The sequence below is a fragment of the Apodemus sylvaticus genome, chromosome 2, assembly GCF_947179515.1.
Source record: "Apodemus sylvaticus chromosome 2, mApoSyl1.1, whole genome shotgun sequence".
NCBI lineage: Eukaryota > Metazoa > Chordata > Mammalia > Rodentia > Muridae > Apodemus > Apodemus sylvaticus.
The window spans coordinates 139,922,856-139,945,713 of record NC_067473.1 but is presented as its reverse complement, the minus strand read 5'-3'; the positions used below and the strand labels follow the sequence as shown (position 1 = coordinate 139,945,713).

At 44.1% G+C, this 22,858-nt stretch overlaps 1 protein-coding gene across 9 annotated transcripts in view; it reads right to left on the bottom strand.

Annotated features, from left to right (window-relative positions):
- The window catches only part of Itpr1 (inositol 1,4,5-trisphosphate receptor type 1), a 331,083-nt gene that overhangs the window by 43,037 nt on the left and 265,188 nt on the right, over positions 1-22,858 (bottom strand). For 8 of the 9 annotated variants that reach the window (XM_052174461.1, XM_052174462.1, XM_052174463.1 and 5 more), the window contains 6 exons: positions 21,456-21,551; positions 18,482-18,604; positions 17,340-17,444; positions 13,609-13,801; positions 7,855-7,977; positions 762-937 (listed from right to left, as the gene is read on the bottom strand). In XM_052174461.1, the coding sequence (XP_052030421.1) occupies positions 762-937; positions 7,855-7,977; positions 13,609-13,801; positions 17,340-17,444; positions 18,482-18,604; positions 21,456-21,551 (816 nt within the window). The remainder of the gene's footprint in view (positions 1-761; positions 938-7,854; positions 7,978-13,608; positions 13,802-17,339; positions 17,445-18,481; positions 18,605-21,455; positions 21,552-22,858) is intronic. The other variant, XM_052174469.1, reaches the window with a different exon arrangement.

Below are 22,858 nucleotides of genomic sequence, written 5' to 3'. Positions count from 1 at the left end.
AATTTCAAACCCGCTGCTTTTCTCTGAGATTATCTTGCCAGAATCCTTAATGCTTTTGCGATTGGAATACCTAGACTTGATTATGTGTCACCCGTACTATTCTATGACACTTCCATTTTTGTACAGCCACCTCAGCTTTCTCACATGATTAGAATAGAAACCAAAGTCAAAGGAAGGTACTTTTGAAATTCCCATGATGCAGGAGTCCTGTGCCACCTGCAGCCTTCCCTCAGCCATCACTATTTCCTAAGGACCCCCCCCCCCCCCCCCCCCCCCCGCATCCCTTCAACTATAGTGACAGCACTCCCATGGCTCCCCACTCCCACCGACATCTAAACGGCAATCTCTCATTTTCTTCTTTCCTCATGACTTACTCTGTCTGTTTATGAACAGTCCCTCTAACCTGTCTCCTCTTTTCTCTGTGAGCCCTTTGAGAACTGAGTGCTATGTTAATATTTGATCATTTGATTTGGTGGCTAAAAACTATGGTCCAAACAAACCTTTGGTCAGACTGGCCAAACTAACTTAAGCTTCCTCTGCTGCTGCTGTCCCTGTCTAGCTCCTGAGAGAGATACTCCCGAGGAAAGGTTCAGGTCCAAATGGTGCCCTGGGAGACTCAATTCACCCTGAAGAGGTCAAAGGAAGATGTCAGTCTAACAGCATTCTTTTTTCCTAGATTGAAAACCAAAGTCAAGATGCTAGGGCCCATTGGAAAGGATTCCCATCTATAAGAACTTTACTATAAAGCGATTCGTACTTACATTGAAAGCTCCCAGCAGAAACAGTGTGGGTTGTAACCCAACTGAAAATATCAGCCGTAGGATTGTAGAAGCGATTAAGGCCCGGATGCCATGGGGCTTGGGCAGAGCTATGACAATGGCCAGAGAGATGAGCATGGCTGTCCACAGAAGGCCTGACCAGTGCGGCTCCAGGGTTCCTGGAAAGACAATACAGACTTCTTTGGAATGTGTGTTTTCATGGCGCCTAGGTGACAAAGTAACATAGGTCTAACGACATTTTCTTCAGTCACTTCTCTAAACAATGTTCTGATTTTTTTTTTCTACCTCAAATTTTCAGTTTCAATGTTTTTAGATTCCCAAGCAGTCATTCATGTTTCTTGTGCATCCCCCTCCAACCCCCAATTCTCTGGTCTTCCTGTGTATTTTGGGTTTAGCTGAGACATTACTATTTTGGGGGAAGTCATTCCTACTCACAAAGAACTTGCAAAGTGTTTCCTCCTACACTCTGTCACCACACTTCCTGGTTCTCCCTATAGGGCCTGGTGTGCTAGGGAAGTGCTCTACCCACGGAACTACACTCCTGGCTCAAATGCTACTATTTTCTTCCTTCTTTAAGATTTATTTTCATGTTCACTCATGCTTTGTATACAAGTATGTCTGTATGAGGGCACCAGATCCCCTGGAACTAGAGTTACAGATGGTTGGGAGCTGCCATGGAGGTGCTGGGAATTGAACCCGGGTCCTCAGGAACTGCAACCAGTGTTCTTCCCATCTGAGATATCTCCCTAGCCTCAAATACTGCTTTTTGCTAACCATCATTTTACTTGTCTGGCTTCTATCTGGACTCTTGAGAAAAGTATGAGGCACAGAGGAGACACTGTATTCTTACTCAACAAATAAAACTCACTCGCAGGTCATAATTCATTTCTGAAGAAGGAGGAACTGGAAGCTAAGATTACTTATATTCAAAAACTGTGAAATAAAACTGTAGGTTCTACGGCTCAATTTGATTTCCTCAAGGGAAGGAGGAAGGCAACTTCCGGCTCTTGAGCATCATCTACAGTTAGATTAACCCAGAGGATAACGAGCTTCTACCAGTTTTTGTCATCTCTTGCTATTTCAGGTTCTATTTAGAGTGTCCCACGAGATGTCTTAGTTACATAACATGAGCCAACATGGCTAAAAATACAGTTCTGTAAAACACTCATTAAAAAAAATAAAACACCCCTATTGCAAATGCTGTCACATTTTGAGTCTCCCTTGGATGTAAACAAGCAGTGCTACATGATTCAGGACGCTTATATAAAGGAGTTTTTCTTCTTTGGAATAGCCAGGAATATGGCCCGGCTCAGGAGGCGGTACCTATGCAGGTGGCTGCTCTTTCTCCAGCTAAGTCACAGCCACCCGAGGCATCTTCTTTTCAGCAGCTGTCCCCCTAGAGCCAGCCACTTGCTTCCCCCCCCCCCCCACTTTCAACATCTTTAAGGAAGGAAAGCTGGTTAAAATGGGCAAAAAGTGGCAGTTCAGGTTTCCACTATCTGTGTTCATATTGGGTGGGAGTGATGGCTCTTCTGTAATGTTACTGAGTAGGAAGTGGAGGCAGGAGGTGGAGGAGGTTGAGCCAGCTAGCTGGGTAGACTAGCCTGGGCTCAAGTGAGAGCCCTGCCTCTATATACAAAGTGGAGAATGATCAAACAACACATGCAGTGTTAATACTGAACCTCCACACACATGTGACCATGTATACCTTATTCACAGAAAATAAAAGAAATGGGCACAAAGGCACATAAGGTTTATAGAAGCTAAAATTGTGGGGGAAAAAGGGGGGGTTGGAGAGATGGCTCGGTGGTTAAGAGCACTGATTGTTCTTCCCAAGGTTCTGAGTTCAAATCCCAGCAACCACATGGAGGCTCACAACCATCCGTAACAGGATCTGGCTCCCTCTTTTGGAATGTCTAAAGACAGCTACAGTGTACTTACATATAATAAATAAATAAATCTTTTAAAAAAATCTGGATTCTGGGGGCATATGTATCCTTTTGTGCATGTTTAACAACTGTCACAATCCTGCTGTCTCTCCTGTTCTCGTTAATTACCATTTACTCAGCCCACTCTAGCAACCTATGAAGCTGATGCAGTATCTCTACTTTAAAGGCAACCCAGTCTTTATGTATTTTATCCAAAGTGATCTAGGAAATGGCTAGAAGAACATGCCATTAATGTTAATAGTCTTTAGCTGTTGTTAAAAGCATCAATTCCCTGTGTGCACAGATCAAGAATTGACAGTTTGTTGTTATATGACCAACACAGGATGCTGCTGCCACAGTCAAGACACAGAATGTGCTTACCCTGATAAACACGAGCACCCTGACAGACCTAGAGGTCTTTGCAGTTTATGTGTTGCCCCACCCCCACTCCCAGATACCACCAGTGTGCTTCCTGTTACTATAATTTTGCAGTTCTCATGAAAATGGAGAAGTAACTATATTAGGGGGTAGTCTTTTGTGTGACTAAGAAGTGTTTAAGAATCATGGTGGTTACTCCTACTTCATTGTTTTTACTGCTGAGTAATAGTCCATATTACAGATGTACCACAATTTATAATTTATTTATTCTTTCAGTAAATGAATGGATGTTTGTGATCATCTCAGTGTAGAGATCCTGGGAATGTTGCTTCTAGAACATTCAAGTACCAATCTTGGAGTGGAACTGATTTCTTTTGCACAAACACAAAGAAGAAGACCGCTAGTTCTTTCACAGAATGTGCAATTTTGTGAGATACTGGCATACTGCTTTCCAACCAAAACAATCACACTTTTTCCCCCCTTTCATTAGCCCTTGATATTAACAGTCTTGTGATTCAGCCATTTTAGCAGGTCTATAGAACTACATCACTGTTCTAATTTGTATTTTACTGATAATTCTAGATATTGGCTATCTTCTCATGTACCTACTGGTTATCCATAGAGCTTCTTTTGTTAATTATTTGAGCAAATACCTTGCCCATTCTTTTAATATGGTAGTCTTTCTATTACAGTGTTTTATGTGTTCATATTCTGCATTTACGACCTGATATAGTGAGATATTCTTTGGAGATGTTTTCTCCCATTCTCCAGCTTACTTTTCATTTCATACATGTTTAAACATTTTAAACAGATTTTTTTTTCTGGGTACACTATGGAGCCACACTACATAGCTCTGGCTATCTTAGAACTCTTTGGGGGTTGAGCTCACAGAGAGCTGCCTGACTTTGCCTTCTATGTGCTGGGATTTAAAAAAATACAAACAAAACCAAAACCAAAACCAACCAACCAAACAAACAAACAAAACCATTCCACAAAGCCTGACTTTTAAAAGATTCTCAAACGTTGTCACCATAAATGTGGTGGGTACAACACTTGCACCCAAGGCCTGAAGAGGCCAAGGTAAGAACCTGTTCTTTCAGTGCTTTTAACACAGTACTAAAAACTAGTGCTGGACTCCAAGAGTCTGGGTCTAGAAAGAAATCTTGGAGACAGCTGGAGAAATGTGAATTTGGACTATTACAAGATTTACTGTTAGTTTTGTTACATATGATAATGGCCTGGTGGTTATATATATTTTAAAATATGCTTATAAGTTAGAGGCACACTGAAATATTTATGGTCAAAACAACGAAATGTCTAAACTTCTCTAAAATGTTTCAAAAATATAGTGGGGGGCTAGAGGAAACAAGTTTAGCAAAATGTTAATTGTTCAAGCTGGGCTGATGTACATGGCAGTTTGTCATGCTGTTCCTTCTACTCATGAGTAAGTTAAAACATTTCAATAATAAGAAAGTTTAAGGAGCCATACTGCCTTGACTTGAGCCATTGTGGCATGCTCACAGACTGAGCAGTATCTGACTCTGCACCAGTGCTGTGCTTCTGACAGGTGTCTCAGTGGGCTGGGCTTCTGAAAGGAGCTTTTAAGGCCACTGATGCTCTAGGCTGCAAAGGTCATGTAAGCCACAGAACCACAGTGCTGTACAAAATTAGACTGCTATCTAAGAGGTACATTTTAGCAATCCTGTTTTTAGAAAGATACTATGATGCAAACATACACAGAAAATTTTATTTTGGAAGTGCTAGAGCTCAAATCCTTGTCTTGGTCATGCTTGGCAAGCATCCTACTACTAAGTTGCACCTACAGAGTCTAACACATACTGATCTCACATTGGCATTTTCAGGCCAATTAACCAGATATATTTTCTGAGCAGTTTGAAAACAACCATTTTCCTGAAAACAGTTGGTGCTAAGCACAGAAAATTTCCAGAACACATGTTACAAATGCAAGCATTCACTCTAATGGTGAACTGTTGCTTCCAAAGTAACTTCAGTGTCCATATCATGAAAGGGGATTCATAGGTCAGATCAGTCTCTTTTCATTCCCAGGAGCTCTGACACTGCTTTCCAGTAAATCCATTGGTATGAGGTTCTAAAGCTCATGACCCACAGTCAGACAAGAAAATCTTGTGAACTGCAGGCTAATAAAGGTGAGTGCTATACTCAAAGTGTATCACCTTAGAGTTGGAAAGATCTCAACTATCACCTCACTCAAGGGGTCTCAGGTTTGATTGGTAAGAGATAGGTTTCTACAACTATTTTGTCAGAGTCTTCTAGGCATTTTTGAAGCCACATCAAAACCTCAACATCTTCACTGTCAGCATCTTATAATATAGGACAGACATATCAAGGAGTAACCAAAGAGGCATGCATGGAGTCACATGACCAGTGACCAGCTAGAATTTCCACAGTATTCTGTGGTAAAGGGTGTCAACTGAAGGTGAGGGGTGTCAACTCACTGTCCTCAAACACTGCACTGGATGCTGGTGACCAGTAAAGAAAACAGTTGGGATGAATCATTAAAATCTATATGAAATATCTTTAGAGGGGTGGAGGGCAGATGAGAGCCCAACCAAAGAAATACCTGGATAATCTGCTGAGAGGAACACAGAAACTTCTTGTGTTCTTGCGCTGGAAGGAGACCCGGTAGGCACCAACAGAAGCGTGTGCTGACTCCCTGCCTACTCTCGCCTCCACTGATTAGAATCTTTGTTAAGGGAGATAACTCCCCAGAGAGAAACTGTAGTCCTATGTTCTGATCAAATCTTTTCAAATATTAACCCTCAAGTTTCATTAAGTGGCATTAAAGAAAATAAACACACACACACACACACACACACACACACACACACACACACACACACATACCCTGGGTCTGTGTTTAGATCATGCTTTGGGGAAGAAGTACACATTCAAATGGTGCCTTCAATGTAAGTTAAGTCCAAACAGAAAAGTTAAGTCCTTGAAAGGGTATGTGGCATTATACAACATGTTATCACTTTCAAGTTGGTCCTTAAGTATACTTTTATTACACATGTGCTGCTTAGATATATGACTATAATATTCAGCTCAAACATTCACAGTGTCTTCCTGGGCCTGATTCTGGGGTCCCTTTACCCCATTAAGTTTTATACAGGAGGCAGGCTGTTATAGGTGAAGGTGAACTGGTAAGCCAAAAAGGCTACAAAGAAACACTTAGCTAAAAAATAATCTTCCTGGAACCTGGGGTACATGGGACTGGGAACTTGATTCCATGCTAGAACATTGTCTAGCATACATGAGGGCTTTGATTACACCTCTAACATGGTGTGGAGAAAGAGGACATGAATATCTAACAGAAGAGGAGCCTCTCATGTCTGCCACCAAAACCCCACAATGTTAATGACTCTCAAATACCAGCGATCAAGTCAAGGGTCCCCAATAGAGAAGTGCTGTCCTAAACTTTGCTCCTTCTCATCAAAATGTTGAAGGCTCATGTGGGCGTCAGGAAGGAGATGGTGGGTGGGGGAAATCCATGAATGGTAGCAGGCAGCTCTCCACAGACTAAACACTCAAGGAATACTGGCTAGAGTCTCAAGACTTGTCTTATTTCTGACCTGGGAAAGGGAAAAGAACATTCCAGAGGTTTCTTAGTCTTCTGTTGAAAACCACTCCAGAAGCATGGGACAGGAAAACATACAGTGGACGGACTGTTTATGTCTGTGCTATACGATCAGCTAAGCACCTAACTAGCCTGCTGTGCTGTCTCTCTTAGCTTCTTGGACGAATACTTTCCTGTATGTAAGACATGGGGCTTAAGACAATTTCTGACAGGCTCAAGAGCCCCTCCTACTTCTAACTATTTTAAGTTTAATTTAAAACTGGATTTTAGGTAAAAGCTAGTATTTCATCTTATCTGCAAATGGATAACTGGGATCCTAAATGGTACCAATAGTTTCAGCAATATAATTTAAGACCCAAGTCACAGCCTTCCTGATGTCATCAGCTATTTCTTTGAAATTAAAGATATTGAACCAACTATGGTAGAATATGTCCATGTGTGGGCTAGTTTTCGGTCAATATTCCACAAGCTAGAATCATTTGGGAAGAGAATACAATAATTGACAAAGTGTCCCCACCTAATTGGCTCGTGGACAAGCCCGTGTTGCATTTTCTTGATTGATGATTGATATGGGAGGGCCCAGGTCCCTGTAGGTGATCTGACCCCTGGGCAAATAGTCCTGGGTACTCAGGATTCTTGGGCTTTAGATTTTTTCTTTTTAAAAATATGATTTTAATAACATTTTATTATTTTATTTTAGACCTGGATGTCAATGGGACTACTTAGTATTTAATTTATCTATGAAAAGAATTATCTCCACATGAAGGGCAAGTCTGTGTGTTTTCCTGCAACATTCTGTTAGCAAAATCAAAAAGCAGGCTGAGCCAAGCCAATGGAACAAAGCCAGTGAGCAGCACTGTTTCATGGTTTCTGCTTTCTTTGATTCCTGCCTCCAGATTTCTGCCTTTATTTCCTTTAATGATGGATGGATTGTGATGTAGAAGTCCTCTTCCCCAAGTTGCTTTTGGTATGGTGTTTTGTGACAGCAACAGAAACCATAGAAAAATAGAAAAAATAAGGAAGACAGTCTATGACCAGAAGGCTAAAGCAGGAGAGGAGGATCCTGGGTTCCGGGCCAGCCTGTCCTTATAGCAAGATGGTGTCTCACAAAGATAAGGCAGAATACTTAAAGAAAGAAAGGCAAGGTTACCTCCCCTCACTCCTTTAAATGGATAGAAAAACGCCACCAGCAGGTTCATCAGGACGGCCAGGTTGAAGGAAATGCTGCTCCAGAAAGACATGTTTCGGGCACACCAGTACAAGACAGGCTGGGCTGTGGAAACAGACGGAGCCTGTGAGGTTGTTGACTACTACACATCAGAGGGCTGGAGCCTGCCACGGCCCTTCCTTCTGCTAGATCCCCACAAGTCCACTCTTGTTCCCAGTTTTGATCCAAACAGTAAGAACGAGAATTTGTTTCAGAGCTGGCACACAGTGACATGACATCAGGTCATTGGAGAACTCATGAACAGAAACTTCATTGGGGTACAAGGGAGAAGAGAAGGGCAAAGGCTGGGCCATCTAAACGTCCTTCGTGCCCTGTCAACCCCACCAGTTATGGAATCTGAGGGTTATCCAGAGTTCACACACTAAGATTCTGGTTCTCTCCCCAGACCTCCAGTTCCAGATGAGATGCCCAGAAAGACCCAAGAATTCAATTAGCCTTTTAGAAATGTCAGGAAGACAGAACATTCAGAGTTGGCCAGCTGAGCCTCTGACTGGGCCTGGTACTATTTCCTCCACTTAAACACCCCATTAATTCCCCTGTGCAGGACAGTCACCCCCTTTCACTATCAACTCCCTTGCCATCTCCTTCAAATGGTATAGTTGCTCTCAAAACCAAGGAACTTTGGAAACCAGATGGGGCTGACCATGTCAGCAGTGGAATTTACATCCAAAAGCTCCAGGAGAGAAAAGATATGACACAGCGCTGTAAGTTTATACTGTCGTGGCCATGCAGGAGACAGCTTCCACAAGACAGTCTCATTGGATATCATTTTGTTGCTTCTTCTAGAGCACATCACAGGATATGTGAGACAGGATCCCACCTCCCCACCAGTGAAATCTTCATAAAACTTTAGGATAGCAGCCAATAACAAACCCAAAGACCCTGTAATGAGGCCTACAACGGCAGCCAAGACTTTGGAAACATCCATCCAAAGAGGGTTAAGGCACAATTAAAGAGGTCCTTGGTAATTTAGTAACTGTTGATAATCATGTTGGAACTTGGTCACGGGCAATGTTTCAAAACTGTTGAGTTACAGAGCTATGCGCAATCATCTAGTTTGAAATTCTTCATCTTCAAAAATAAGAGAAAGCAATGACCAGACATTGGAGGAAGAAGTATTTGTGATCTTGTTTTACCAATTAGTGATCATCTGGAGTCAGGTAGATTAAGGTAGATGACCTTAATAAGGGATAAAAGGGATTAAGGTAGATGACCAATGTCCCCATTCAATAGAGGAGCTGACTAAATCTACTCAACTGCCAGGACGCAATTTAATATTTTGTAAAATAGTCGTGAAACAAAAATGAAATCCCTTTTTGAGTCAGGGTCCCACATAGTGTCAGCTAGATTCAATCCAACCACACAGGTTAGAATGACCTCAAATTTCTTATCTTCTACTTCTTTTTCACTGAGTACAGGGAAGACACAGTGTGTCACTGTGCCTACTTTTATATGGTGCTGAGGATCAAACCCAGGGCTTCACACATGCTGGGCAAGCACTGTATAACTGAGCCACACCCCAAGCCTGCGGAAGCAAACTGGAGATGAGAATTCATCTTGTCTGGCTGTAACCGCATTGGCACTTCTTTGGGGGACCTGAGTGGACACTTGTGATATACAAAACAAAAATACCTGAAAAGAACAGGAGAGGCAAATGGCTAGACACTGGTGACTGCTGAGGCTGAGGAAAACTGATAGCACCCTCTCCATGCTCATGTATGCATCACGAGCTCATAAGAAGTCCAGAAATACAAAAAGCTAGCAGAAATCTGTGCTGGTCCTTGGAAACCAGATTTCCTTGCACGGGAACATGTCCCCTTCAGTACAGCTGCAACAAAAGGTCTTTAACCAGGGTACATAGTTCACAAATCTAATTTTTCAAAGCTAATATTCATTACACTCTAGTTTTGAATCTGAACTAATAAATAATCAGTTCTATAGCTCAAATCGTTATTAATCCAGGTATAAAGTTATGGTTAAAGATCTACAATATCTTTATACTTCCTGTGGTACATTGAACTAGGTCCCAACTTCCAGGTCCCCCCTCCCTTCTCCACACAACTACTCCTACATCCTAACTTAGTAGAAGTTCCCACAAACACTGTGCTGCTCTTCGCCTTCCATGTTCTCCCTCTGCTGTGATATAGCACATGCTCTAATCTTTGATGTAGTTCTTTCTTTGATGGAATACCTTAAGAGGGGCAGCTAATTACATTGTCCGGAGTATGACTGCACCTGTGCCATGCTTCTGCTATGAAAAGGATAGTTCACTTGCAGGCTTCACATGAGGTTTCTGAGAGCAGGCTATAAAAGCTCCGTGGCTTTCTCCTCACACTTGCTCTTCAACCATTTAAAGAAAGCAACTGTTATGCCATGAGGATACCCCTGATTCATTGGAAAGGTTTATGTGTAGAAGAAAGGAATGCCCTGATTCCAGAGCTATCAGAGAGCACTAAGAAGTGGACTCACCAGGGCCAGGCAAGTGCTTAGATGACAACAGCACTGGACATTATCTCAGTGGCTACCTAATGAAAGAACCTGAGCCTTAACTATCCAGCTAAGCCATTCCTGACCACAGGAAACTATAAGAAAATGAGCATTTGTTGGTTTAAGCCATTGTGTTTTGTGAATGATTAAACCAATTAACATGCCTTCTATGATAAGCAAAATGATGCCCATTCAAATGTCCCAAACCTCAGTCTTCAGCTTGTGAATGTGTTATATGACAAAAGTCTTTTTAGTGAAATGGGAAGGCACAAGATTCACCCCACCCATATCTGGATTTTTTTTTTTTTAACTCAGTGAGAACCTCACCAGACTCCAGCCTTCCAGAACAGTAAGATAAGTACATTCATGTTCTTGTAAGCATCAGAGTTTGATATCGCAGCAGTAGGCCACAGGACACACCTCCCCTACTCTTCCAGGCTGTGTCTATCCGGACTCTGCTAGATGTTACCACCATTCACCCTCTTCTTTCAAGTCTTTCCCCACACTTCTGTAACCTGTCATTGCTTGATTATAACCCTGGTCATAATCAGCTTCATAGTGTAGCCACTTAAACATCTGCTTGTGCTGCCTGTCTTCTTACAGAGCATTATTTCCCACAGGAAGGAACATGTGCACTTCCGAATCCCCCACCATACCTTGTAGCATGTTGTCTTTTCTTAAGGACTGTAATTTAGTTGGATTGACATACTTGCCACACACCAGCAGAATTGCAGAATGCTGGCACCCAAGACAGACAAAGCTATTAAAATAGCTGCATCCAGGGCAGGTCTCGGTCACACTGGCTCCTGGTTTGTTTTAAAGAAACTGGGCTTTTCTGGGTAACTTAGGATTCCACACAAGTAAATGCTACCTCTAATGTAATAAGCATGAGGGAAAATCCCAAGTAAGAAATGGTCAGCATAAGCAACTCTATCTGAGCTTCCTCCTGCTCTGTCGTCTGGGTTCCACAGCCTAGAGTCCTCTCTTCACCAGACATATGATCTTCAGGTGTCAGAAAGAGATGGCCCAAGAAAGTATATGTATGTATAGAAGGGTGTGTGTTTCAAGAAGAAAGCAGGAAAGGGTTTCTGAGGAGCAAATAAAACTGGGTGTTTAACTGTTTTAGAATTAAAATGTTTGCAGAAGATAAAACCAATTTCTTCCAAAAAGCACATTTCTTGATCTTTATATTATATGCATGGGCTTATGGGCATGAGCTTGCATGTATGCATGTGTACCACACGATGCCTGGTACTCACAGAGGCCAAAAGAGTGTGTCAGATCCCTGGGAACTGGAGTTACAGGTGGTTATAAGTGGCCAGGCAGGTGCCAGGAAGTGAACTCAGATCTTCTGCAAGAGTAGCCCAGGCTCTGAACGGCTGACCTATCTCTCCATCCCCCATCTATCTATCTATCTATCTATCTATCTATCTATCTATCTATCTATCTATCTTTCTTTCTCTCTCCTTCCTCTCTCTCTCTCTCTCTCTCTCTCTCTCTCTCTCTCTCTCTCTCTCTCTCTCTCTCTTTTGGTTTTTCGAGACAGGGTTTCTCTGTGTAGCCCTGGTTGTCCTGGAACTCACTCTGTAGACTAGGCTGGCCTCGAACTCAGAAATTTGCCTGCCTCTGCCTCCCAAGTGCTGGGATTAAAGGCGTGTGCCACCACCGCCCGGCTCCCATATTGATTTCTTAACACTACAGAACACTCACATCAATAGAAAGGCAGACACTGAGGGAGAACTGGTGACTGACTTCCAATCACACCCGTCACAACCTTTATGACTTCAGCCAAAGGTATGCCAGCTCTGCCAACATGACAGAAAAATTCCTGCACACTTGGTGGAACTAAGCTGCTCAGTGAAATTCAGTATGATCTATTTTAATTCGGCTTCCAATGAGTACATCTCTCACCTTCCTAAATGCTTGATTTGTTTAATTCGCTTACTGTTTTTCCATTTTTCCCTTAGTACATAGCTTTGGAGGCAATTAAAAAATTTCAGATGACAAGCACTATTGCCTTTAAACTTCCCTAAAACAAACACTATTTTTCAAAAGCTAGGAAGACTAAAGTAAGAGAAGGCATTAGCTATACTTCACTAAAAATCTTGGAATGATGAGGTGTCCTCTCTGGGGAAAATGAATCTTTACTACCCACCGGCCGGCTCCTAGGGGTTCTGGGAATGGGTAAGCTGCCTACCTGTGTGTGGGGAAGTGGTGGACGGTGGAGGTGGACTAGAGAGTGCTTCTCACCCTCCTTGGTACTGAGGACCTGCTATTACTCTGAAGACACAACTCTTTGCCATGAGTGAACCCAGGAGAGCAAGGGAAGTGAGGAGGAAGGCGGACAAGGTAAGCCTGGTGAGGAGGCAGGCCCGCCTCTGCTCAGGCTGGCAAGGACCAAAGATAGCACAAGAGGTCCCGGAAGCTGTGCTCTCTCTTACCCTGGCCACACCCTGCAAAAAGCCTGAAAGATCTCAACCAAAGCCTGGCTTTGGAGTTTCGGATTAAAAAAAAAAAAAAAAAATCCTGGCTCCCAACTCACTCACAAATAAAGCATGATCCTTTAAAGTTGGTCACAAGAGCTGCTCCCAAGCACACTGCTGTGCTGAAGGATCACATTAAAAACGCTAATGAAAACTGGGAGCCCAGAAGCCCTCTGGGGGAAGCGCTATAAATATGCCTTAGACAAGCAATCTTCATTTGACTTGGCTGGCTTTGTCATGGGACCTGCTGGTGTGAGCCATGCTGCATCTTATATGGCAAACAACTGTACTGCCTATAAAATGACTGAGAGTTCTGACCCTGAGCTACCCCATCAGAGGGACAAGAAAGAGTCTCAGGAACAGGTGTGCCAGTCTGCAGTCCCAGCCTGAGGGAACCATCCAGTGCAGGAAAAGGCCTGCTCTTTTCTGTGCCTAATTAGTTTGCATAGGGAAACACCTAAACAGGCCCTCGAAGTCATCCACAAAGCCCCTAGGCCAATCAAATCAAAAGCTGCATGAATGCAGCCCATGTAGGGCCCTTAGATTGGGTCTGGATATTGAAATACCAAAGCTCTCTATTCAGAGGGGGACACCAACGCCGGCCGTTCCTGACTTGCTTGCTCTTGGAGGTACCCACACTCCCCAGGCCAGGTGTGAAACCTCAGAGCTGTGCATTCCCAGAGTGAGTCCAGGCACTCTGACTCACCCCGAAGTTTCTTCTGCCAGTTCATCTCGTTAAAGAGGTCCTCGGAGCGCAGGAAGAAGTCATTGATCTTGCTGCCTTGCTCATCCCTCTCTGTGGTGTAATATATTCGAAGTTTCGATTCCTTAGTCAGGAATTCACAGATGCTGGGCACGGGGAAGACAATCTGTTCCATTGTCCGGTCCAGTCTGACGATCTAGCGTTAAAATGGAGGGTGAGCGGTTATTCTCAAAGTCTTTTCTGCAGACCCTTGCTTTGCTATTGGCAGTGAACTCTGGTTTCAAGGCTCAGGACAGTGCGAATGAATCTGTCTGATCTGAAAGCCCTCAGCTGTGTGCATGTGTGTGTCTGTGCATGCGCACTCCGAGCATACTAGAAGAATTTGTCTAACAGCATGTTCCTTTCATTGAAATATGATTAACCTCCCCTGTTAATATCTTAATGCTTCTCCACTTTTAAATACTGGTTTTAATTTTGTGACTGTAGCGTGGAATATTTCTCTTTTAAAAAATAATCACTAGAATCATAAACATATTATAGTTACACTCTACATACTCTCAAGGTACTTTAAAACGATTCTGTTTTGAGACCACAGATAAACAATATACAACCGTGACCGGATATTGCTGAAGTGCTTGTCTGGACAGACAACTGATAAGCTTAAAAACAACTAGCTCAATTTTTACAAGCTGACAGGCTAAAACTCTGCAGCAGACACCGACACTGCAGAGGGTAAAAATTAGGCGATCAAAACAGATGGGAAACCCATTTCTCATTTTCCTTTAGATATGATCGGCTGTCATCTGGAACAATTTTATGGTGTTTCAGAACATTCGGCCAAGGCCGGTACTCTACAATGGAACTTTCTACAATGACAGGGCCGTTCTTGGTGTGTCCAAGAGGATAGCCACTAGTCACAGCCACTAGTCACAGAGGCCACTAAGCAGTAGGCACGGGCAGTTACTGAGCAACAGAATAATTACTCGCATCTACTTTTGATTTAACAGGCATGGCTTGGTGGCTATCATGCAAGATAGGGCAATGTTGGGTCACAGTTACAGTGGCCTTACCCACTGTTCCTCCTCAGATAGCGAAACTGGGTTAACTCCAAATAGGAACTTTTAGAGCAGACCTCTGCTTTTCTACTAGTTGCAATGACTTCTTACATCTAGTCCTAATGTCTAGAGTGCATGACATATAAACCAATATGCCCACTGCCTCTGGGAGGGCATCAGTGTTCCTCAAATTAGCTTTGTAGTACTGCGGGGGTGGGCAGCTGCAGGTTTCCTCCATTTCCTCCTTAGACTGGCTCTGTCTCCAGAGTAGTCTGTTTCCAATTTTAGGACACTGTACTAAGTCACAGTTTCAAGGGCAGAGAGTTCTAAAAGGCCACAGGCTGCAGTACCTCACCAGAGACTTGGCCTTTCTGCATTCTTCCCCAGAAGCTGAGGAGGTCAGGGGAAGCCCAGGGCTGATGACCCTGACAGGAAGAGCTTGTTCCCTGTCTCAATACCTTTGTTCCCTGATGGGGCAAGAGAGGTGACTCAGGCCCAGTTGTAGTGGGAAACTCTTATGGAGGTCAGACAGGTTCTCACAGCTCTGACTCCATAAGTACAGAGGAAAATAGTCTTTATACCAGGGCCTCCTGAATCTAGCTAGAGTTCAGGTTTTGGCAGGTGGGGCTGGGGGCTCAGAATCACTCTGCTGTCAGAATGGTTTTGGTTCAAAGCCAACTGGTTTAACTGGAAGGATAGTGTGTGGTTAATACCTAGAACCTGCCTGAGACACAGGCTCAAGGGCCTGTTCCCTGTATTTGTTATGATGTGGCCGCCGGCTTCACACCAACTAGCATTAGGACCATCCTTTCTTTTATGCAAGCACAAAAGAGATGTGCAGCTGGTTTCAGGTGGAAAGGGAGGGGAGAAGAAGACTTCTGGCGAGAATTGCATTCTATGGCTGAAGGGTTTAGCGTCCAGAGTCTGCTAGCAAAGCCCCAAGCAGCTATGACACAAGTCCTTCGGATCTGCATACAAAGCCCTCACTGGAACCAAAGGGAGGGGTCCTTGGTCAGTCAAGGGCCAGATTCTGAGGCTAGGGACGGTCTTTAAAATGTCCTTGTTTGGGCAGATTTAGCAGTGGGTGGGAGTCAGGAGGACAGAATAGCATTTCTTCTTTCTCCCTACTAGTAAAAGGCTTTGTTCACGCCTTTTATCTTGATCAGGCTACAGTCTCCTCCCAACTGGGCCAGAGAGTTGGACAATACCTCCTGATTCTATTCATCGTTAACCTTCTACACTGCCACTCTTGTCTCTTAAAGGATGCAGAGGCCAGAGCTGGCCTCTTGGCTAAGCTTCTGGCCAGGATCAATAAATCCAGACTATGTGTTCACATACATTTGGCATGGCTGACTGAGTTGGTCAAACAAAGCATTTCATCAGGATGGCCTGGACAGCCGAGACAGCAGGTAAGAAGAGACGCCCAAGAGCCTCCGTCTTGAATGAACAAAATGATCCTCTGCCCAACCAGTCTCTTAGGTCTACCAAACCCCTCTCCAGACATTGATAATAAATTCATTAGCAAAACAAGGTACAATATCCTGACACTTAGACCCTGGAGTCAGACATGTTTGTTTTGAGATACTAAGAAGCAATGCAGGTGATGTGAAGGATCAGGGGTCGGACAGCCTGGGATGCAACTCCAGCTGTGAGCCTGAGTGAGAGAAGCTGGGATCCTCACTGAACCTTACTGAAGAGGAAACTCCTCCAGTTTCCAGGGAAGAGATGATGCTATGTAGTTGAGGAGGTTGATGAGGATTTTGTCCTGTGTTATGATGCATAGGGGACGGTGGGGTTCCTGTGAGGGAAATGCTAGCAGTTCCACTGCTCTGAGGACAGAGTGCAGGCTTCGTCTCAGGACAGTGTGTACACTTCGACTGCTCTGGGTTATTCCTGCTCCTTAACTTGCACATTTTTACCTTGACTCACTCCACTCCAGACGTCACGCCTTCTCCGGAGCACCCCTTACCTCATAGCCACTGTAGAGGTCAGGAAAGCTCCGCCCCTGGCAACTGTTCATTTTAGTCCTGTGTTCTTTCACTCTGTATCTGGATTCCATTTCTTCAGATCTACAGGTCCCTTTACTAGACTTCATGTGTATATATGTTCATATGTGCGGGTGGGTACTGGTGTACATATACAGAGACCTTGGTATCAATCATCGGGCACTTTCTCTCCCAGACCCAACCCCCTGTCCCTTTTTGAAGACAGGGTCTCTCACTGACCAAACTGCCTTTAAGCAGGTCAAGCAAACCCAGACATCTGCCTACCTCTGCTTTCCCAGCACTGAGACCATAGTGCATGATAATTCACCTGGATATTTTATGTGGGCTCTGGACATTGACTTGGGTCCTTGTGGTTATATGGCAAGTGCTTTATCAACTGAGCTGTCTCCTCAGCCCCACCTACTCGCTTTAGCAGCTGGCCAGAAGTTGTAATCAAATCTATATGGATCTGATCGGTGTGTCTCCCGTCTAGATATTAAACAGTGATCGTGATAGTTTTGATCACCACCATAAATCTAGTACCTAATGGGAGGATCTAGTAAACAGGAAGCATGCCAGCATTCGAACTGCTCAGAGCAGTGAGCACGTACCAACCCTGGTACAGGGTACCATCTACTGCAGGTCCAGGCCTTGCTAGTGAGTATTCCCTGTTCGTGGCTTAGCTGCTTTATACCTCAATTTGTGCTGTGTGCTTCGCATAGAACTCCAGAGCTTCATCGCCGTCCACCTGGCCCCCGGGTTTCAGCATGGTCTGAAGTTCTTTGTTATGCCGAGCCAACTAGAACACAAGCAAAGAGAAACTGGGAGTCATGGATTACAAGAGCTACTTTTTAACTCTAGGTTTCTTTCTTTCTCATGTATCTCAGGTGGGCCTTGAACTTGTGATGCAGCTGAGGATGACCTTAACCTTTTGATTCTCCTGCTTCTTCCTCTAGAGTTCTGGTTTTACGGATGTACACCACTGCAACCAGGGCTTTTTGCATGTTACGTGAGCTACATCCAGCTTTTCTAACTGAATTTAAAAGAAATTGCAAAATGACCAGCAGTAAAAGAAATTGCAAAATGACCAGCAGTAAGCCAAAGGCCAAGGTACCTAAAGAGAGGCTCGCTCCCTTCTGCAAAGCTCTGCTTTGCATTGAGGCTATTTTGGGAGGCTGCATAAAAGAATGGGCAGTTCGCGCCCATGCAGGATACCCCTTTTCTGTGATTTCTTAAGCTAGGCGGGAGGGACACAAAGTTTTCTGTGTACCCCATTAAGCCTCCATTCTGGACTATTCAGAAACCCTTTCGGATGCTAGCTGCTGAGTATGGAGGCCGTGTGGGACGGGGGAGTGTTTGAAATCATTCAGCACGCATGCAAGGACAGGGACCTAGGAACTCCAGGCCTCTTGCCTACATTGTGCTATGCCCAGGTCCTTCCCCCAAGTTCAAAAGAGGTTCAGGAAAGGACACGTCAGTCTCCACTGGGCTTCAGCTTCCCAGCCCTACCCAACACCTGAAGACACTAGTAGACCCAAAGAAAAAAACTTCAAAACCCAGACACTTGGGAAGAGACTATGAAATATGGCATGCTGGTATCAGGGAAGAAAAGTAGTACCCAGAAAGGCAAACAAAAGGAAATTTTAAGGACAGGTTCCCACAGATCCGAAAATGTGATAATCAAGGAGGCTCAAAGTTGTTAAGCGAGACTCATTAATAGTTATAAAAGACTCCTTTTCAGGGGCTCCAGACAAGCATCCAGTATCGCAGCTTAAGGGTAGCTTCGAGCGTCGCATGCTGGCAATGTGCAGAAGGGCAAGAGAGAGAGGGCTGTACCTGGTGAGCAAGGATGTAGATGTTGTGGCCCACATTCCTGGGGGAGGCAGCTCCATCCTCACCATTCTCCCCATCCTCAAATTCCACTTCACCTTGCATGTAGGCCTTCTTGATCACTTCCACCTTTGGGTAGGGAGAAGAGAGCATGTGTCCTGACTCAGGGCTGAGCCCTGCAGGACTGGCATCTATAGCTTAGACAACAGTCTCTACTCCTGGAGCAGACACTGCGCACCAAGGACTATAGCCCGTCCCACCCAGCCTGGATGCAGCCCAGATTCCTTAGTTATAATCACCCCAGGAGCAAGCTCCATCTTCACTCACAAGAAAAGTTCATTTGCCCTAATTGGACCAACACATTCAATGGCTGCCTCACATCTTTGTGTTCTAGAAGTTGATGGTGGAAAAAATCCTAACAGAGGAACAAAGGGTTCCTGAGATATGATAGTTCATTGGCTAAATATTTTATTACCATGCAAGCTGAAGGCCTCAGTTTGAATCCTGGAACCCACAGTGGAAAGAGAGTCTATGATTGATTTCTATATGTACACCACCACCACCACCACCACCACCACCACCACCACCACCACCACCACGAACATGCACAGAGACACACACTACCACCACCAGTACTACCAAAACCCTTGAAAATGGCAAAATGTGATACACACATACACCCCCCCCCCATTTTCCTTATCCCAACCACTATTCCCTTGGGGGGGTTGGTGAGGGGGATTTCAGACTAGTAAGAAACCCATTAGCCTTGGGCAAAGTAGTGCAATTACTTTTTGTTAAAATGTAATGCTAAGAAACATTGTGTGAGGGTTCAGAAATGTCTACCCCTTTAGCGATGTGGAAATAAAGACATAAAAGAATGTTGCTAAGGTCATGGTTAGTGAACTAGGATTTGAACTTAGCTACTACCCTTCACAGCTGCCTGTCTGACTCTAGGGCTCCTCACAACTACTAGTACATTTCTTAGAGCGCTGGACTAACTGCGGAGTGTTCTCACTCACTTCGCTTCCCAGGGTGAAGACGCTGAGGCTGCCTCCATCTAAATCCCTCCCCGGCACTCGGCACAGCGCCCTGCCAAGCTTTCCTAAATAAACATGTCATTCAGAATTTAATCATTCAAATACTGAGAACAAATATGTGCAGTTATACTAAGAATTAATCATTTCCTTGGACGACTCAGAAGGTACTTCAGCCTGGGGCACCGTCTGCATTGCCACTGGCCGTTATCTGCGACCTTTTCTTTATTTAAGAGGGAGCATGTGGACAGCCACACAGTCTGCACTGACAGTGGGTCAGCTGCTGGACAGAGCTTCAGGATGAGACGCTCACTCTCTAAGCTTGTTTTCCAAGCAACTCTAAAACCAAACCCAGCATTATCATATATGCAGGGACCATACATAGGTGCATGCATGCAGACGTGTATACATGCAGATAGCTTCTGGATATCCAAACTTCCTTCCTGTTTGCATTCTTAGAGCCCCGGTTGCTACAAGAAGACTTGCTCCTTTCTGTGACACAGAATAAGGTTCTCTAACCAAAGTGGGCAATTCAGGAGTTGGCGGCCCCATAGCAAGGGGTCGTGGCACTTATTCTACCCATGACAGTGTTGAAAAGACAGGACATAGTCTTGATTCATATAATCTGAAATGGGATCTATGCAAAGGCCATTCTGACCCTACTAAATAATGACCCTTGGCTACCCAGTTACCCCCCAGTTACATAAGCTGTTATGTAAACTCGCCGAGAATCCTCTCTCTGTGCAGAACTCACTCCCTGACCTCAGGGATCAAAGACCCAGGCTGCTGTGAACTTTTATTTAAAGGATACATAAAGGGACTTTGGTCTGGTCTCTAGTGCACATCCAGGTCACCAGGAGGCAGAAATGCTTTAATGCCCTCATTTATGTCCGTCGGTTACAGTTTATTTGCATGGGGCAAAGTCCAAACAGATGCAGCTCCTATCTCCCATCCTTGAACACTGCTCCTTTCACAGCTCAAACCACCAACTCCCAGCGTGGGGAGTCACAGTCTATCATAAATGTCACTCTTCGAAAACAAACCAGGTCATGTTTCAAGGAAACAAAAAGCAAACACCAACATTCAAAATAGACTCTCCTGTTGTTCAGACGACTGCACCAAGAGCAGATGCGAACTTGTAAATCTTTAAAAGATGTGGCGGTAGGCTATGCATGGGTGGTGACACACACCACTCACCCCACTGTATGACGTAAAGGGATCATAAGCTGGGGTGCAGCAAGTCATCATTTTAAACCCTCAAGGCTGTCAAGGAATGGTGGTGCACACCCATAACCCCGATTCTTGGAGGTGGAGGTAAAGAATCCAGAGTTCAAGGACAGACTCCTCAGTGAGTTTGAGGTCAGCCCGAACTACATGGGACCATGTCTCAACCTTCTATTCCTAACCCTGCTCCCTTGCAAAAACAAAATAAAACTGCCCCAAATCAAGAGCTGGGAATGTAGTTCACTGGTAAGAACACTTGTCTAATAATGAATACAGAGAGGAAAAAGGACCTCAATTCACATGGGGTTATATGCCAGGCACCATGCTAAAAGTCTGACATGACATTAAAACAGCCCTTCAATGTAAGTAATACTACCTTCTCTTTTATAGATCTGGAAAGTGCAGCTCAGAGAGCTCAAAGAGATACCTAAGGTGACACAGTCAAAGAACGAGCTATCGACCTGAACTCAGACTCACTCACTGCACACTGGTCTCCATGATCGAGCAAAGGGGAGGGAGGCTTTCATATGTGGTCTGTGCTGATAGGTCAGTGTGAAACACCCCATGTCCATTGCTGTACTTCTCTATGCAGCCATGGGGCTGGATTAAATTAGCTTTGATGTTTCTGTTTTGAAGAATGTTTTCAGAAGCTCAAAGAAGCCGGTCGATTATTCTGTCCCGAGTTCCTTGGTGCTCCTGTCAAGGGATGGGTGACAACTCACCAGCTCCTTGGGCCTCATGTTATACAGGATCCTCTCTGCATTTTCACTATCGTGTCTGCTTTCCATGATGGCCAGGAGTAGCTTCGAAGCATTGTTCTAAATGGAGAGAACCAAAGGAAGAAATATGGAAGAACGGCCTGGGCAGCTGCCTGGACATGTGTGTCCAGCTGAACAGTGTGCACTGCAGAGGACTCCGCCCAGTCAGAGGGTATGCTCCTGGGGACTAGAAGACCATGGATAGAGTCTGAGTTGAGTCTAAGAGGCCTGTATTTGCTAGGATATGCATTATATTTTTGGAATATCTGACACCCCCTGGAACCCCAGAATAGGGTGACAGATTTACCAGAAACACACTTAAGACACTGTCTTCAAGAATGTTCTGTTAGCTAGTAAACCACACAGCAGCTCTAGCAGAAACAGGCAGTTTACACAAGGGTGGGGGGTGGAGGATGGTGGGATGTGGAAGTGGAGGGGTGGGGGGGTGCTGCTGGGTATGGCCTTCTCATTGTATCCATAAGGAATAACATTTGCAGATAATCTATGCATCTTCTTTGTCTACTTCCTCTCTGCATTATTTGTTAGACCTGGTAATGCATAAACCCTGTATCAACACCCAGACTATACTCTTTGGGGAATAAGAATAAAGCAAAATATGTATATGTGTGTGTGTGTACATGTGTGTACATGTATGTACACACACACACACACATTTTAGTATAGATACAATCTTTTTCCCTAAATATTTTGTTATTCAATATTGGTAGACAGAGATGACAGGCAATAAATGTAATTTCTCCCTGTCCTAAAACCCATCAACTTTCATGCCTCCTAATATCATTAGTACATATGCTATTAGTTAACAAAAATGGCACAAAGGAACACTTCACATCCACTGAGGCATAACTTCCCATTACGTTAACAATGTCCATGTGTCCACACCTGGCATTTCGTGGCTTAATATCATTTGAGGTCCCAGGTCTGCAATTTATATACTTCTTTGTATATAGACCTCAAAAGTTTGTGTTTTCTTCCTAGGGGTTGGAAATTGAGACCAGTTTTCCTCCTCAGCTTTGGTCCTAGAAGTTCAGTCCATTTACTGCGTTTTCCATCTTTCTAGCATAATCCTCAGATGGCTAAATTTATTTGAGAAAGCACTTAATGCCAACCAGGAACACATGCACATCTCAGTGTATTTCAGATCCTCACTCATCATGTACTTCCTGATAAATGGTAGCCATACGAGAGCTTGAATGATATTCAAGCATAAAGTATTTATCAGAAGGAAAAAAGTGTTAAAAAATTCCATTTAAAACCATATGTTCAAATCAATCATGAGTTTGGACTCTCAGTTCTAAATGCTAAAGGCAAAATAAAATTAACCATGTAGTTCCTGGAGAAGTCTG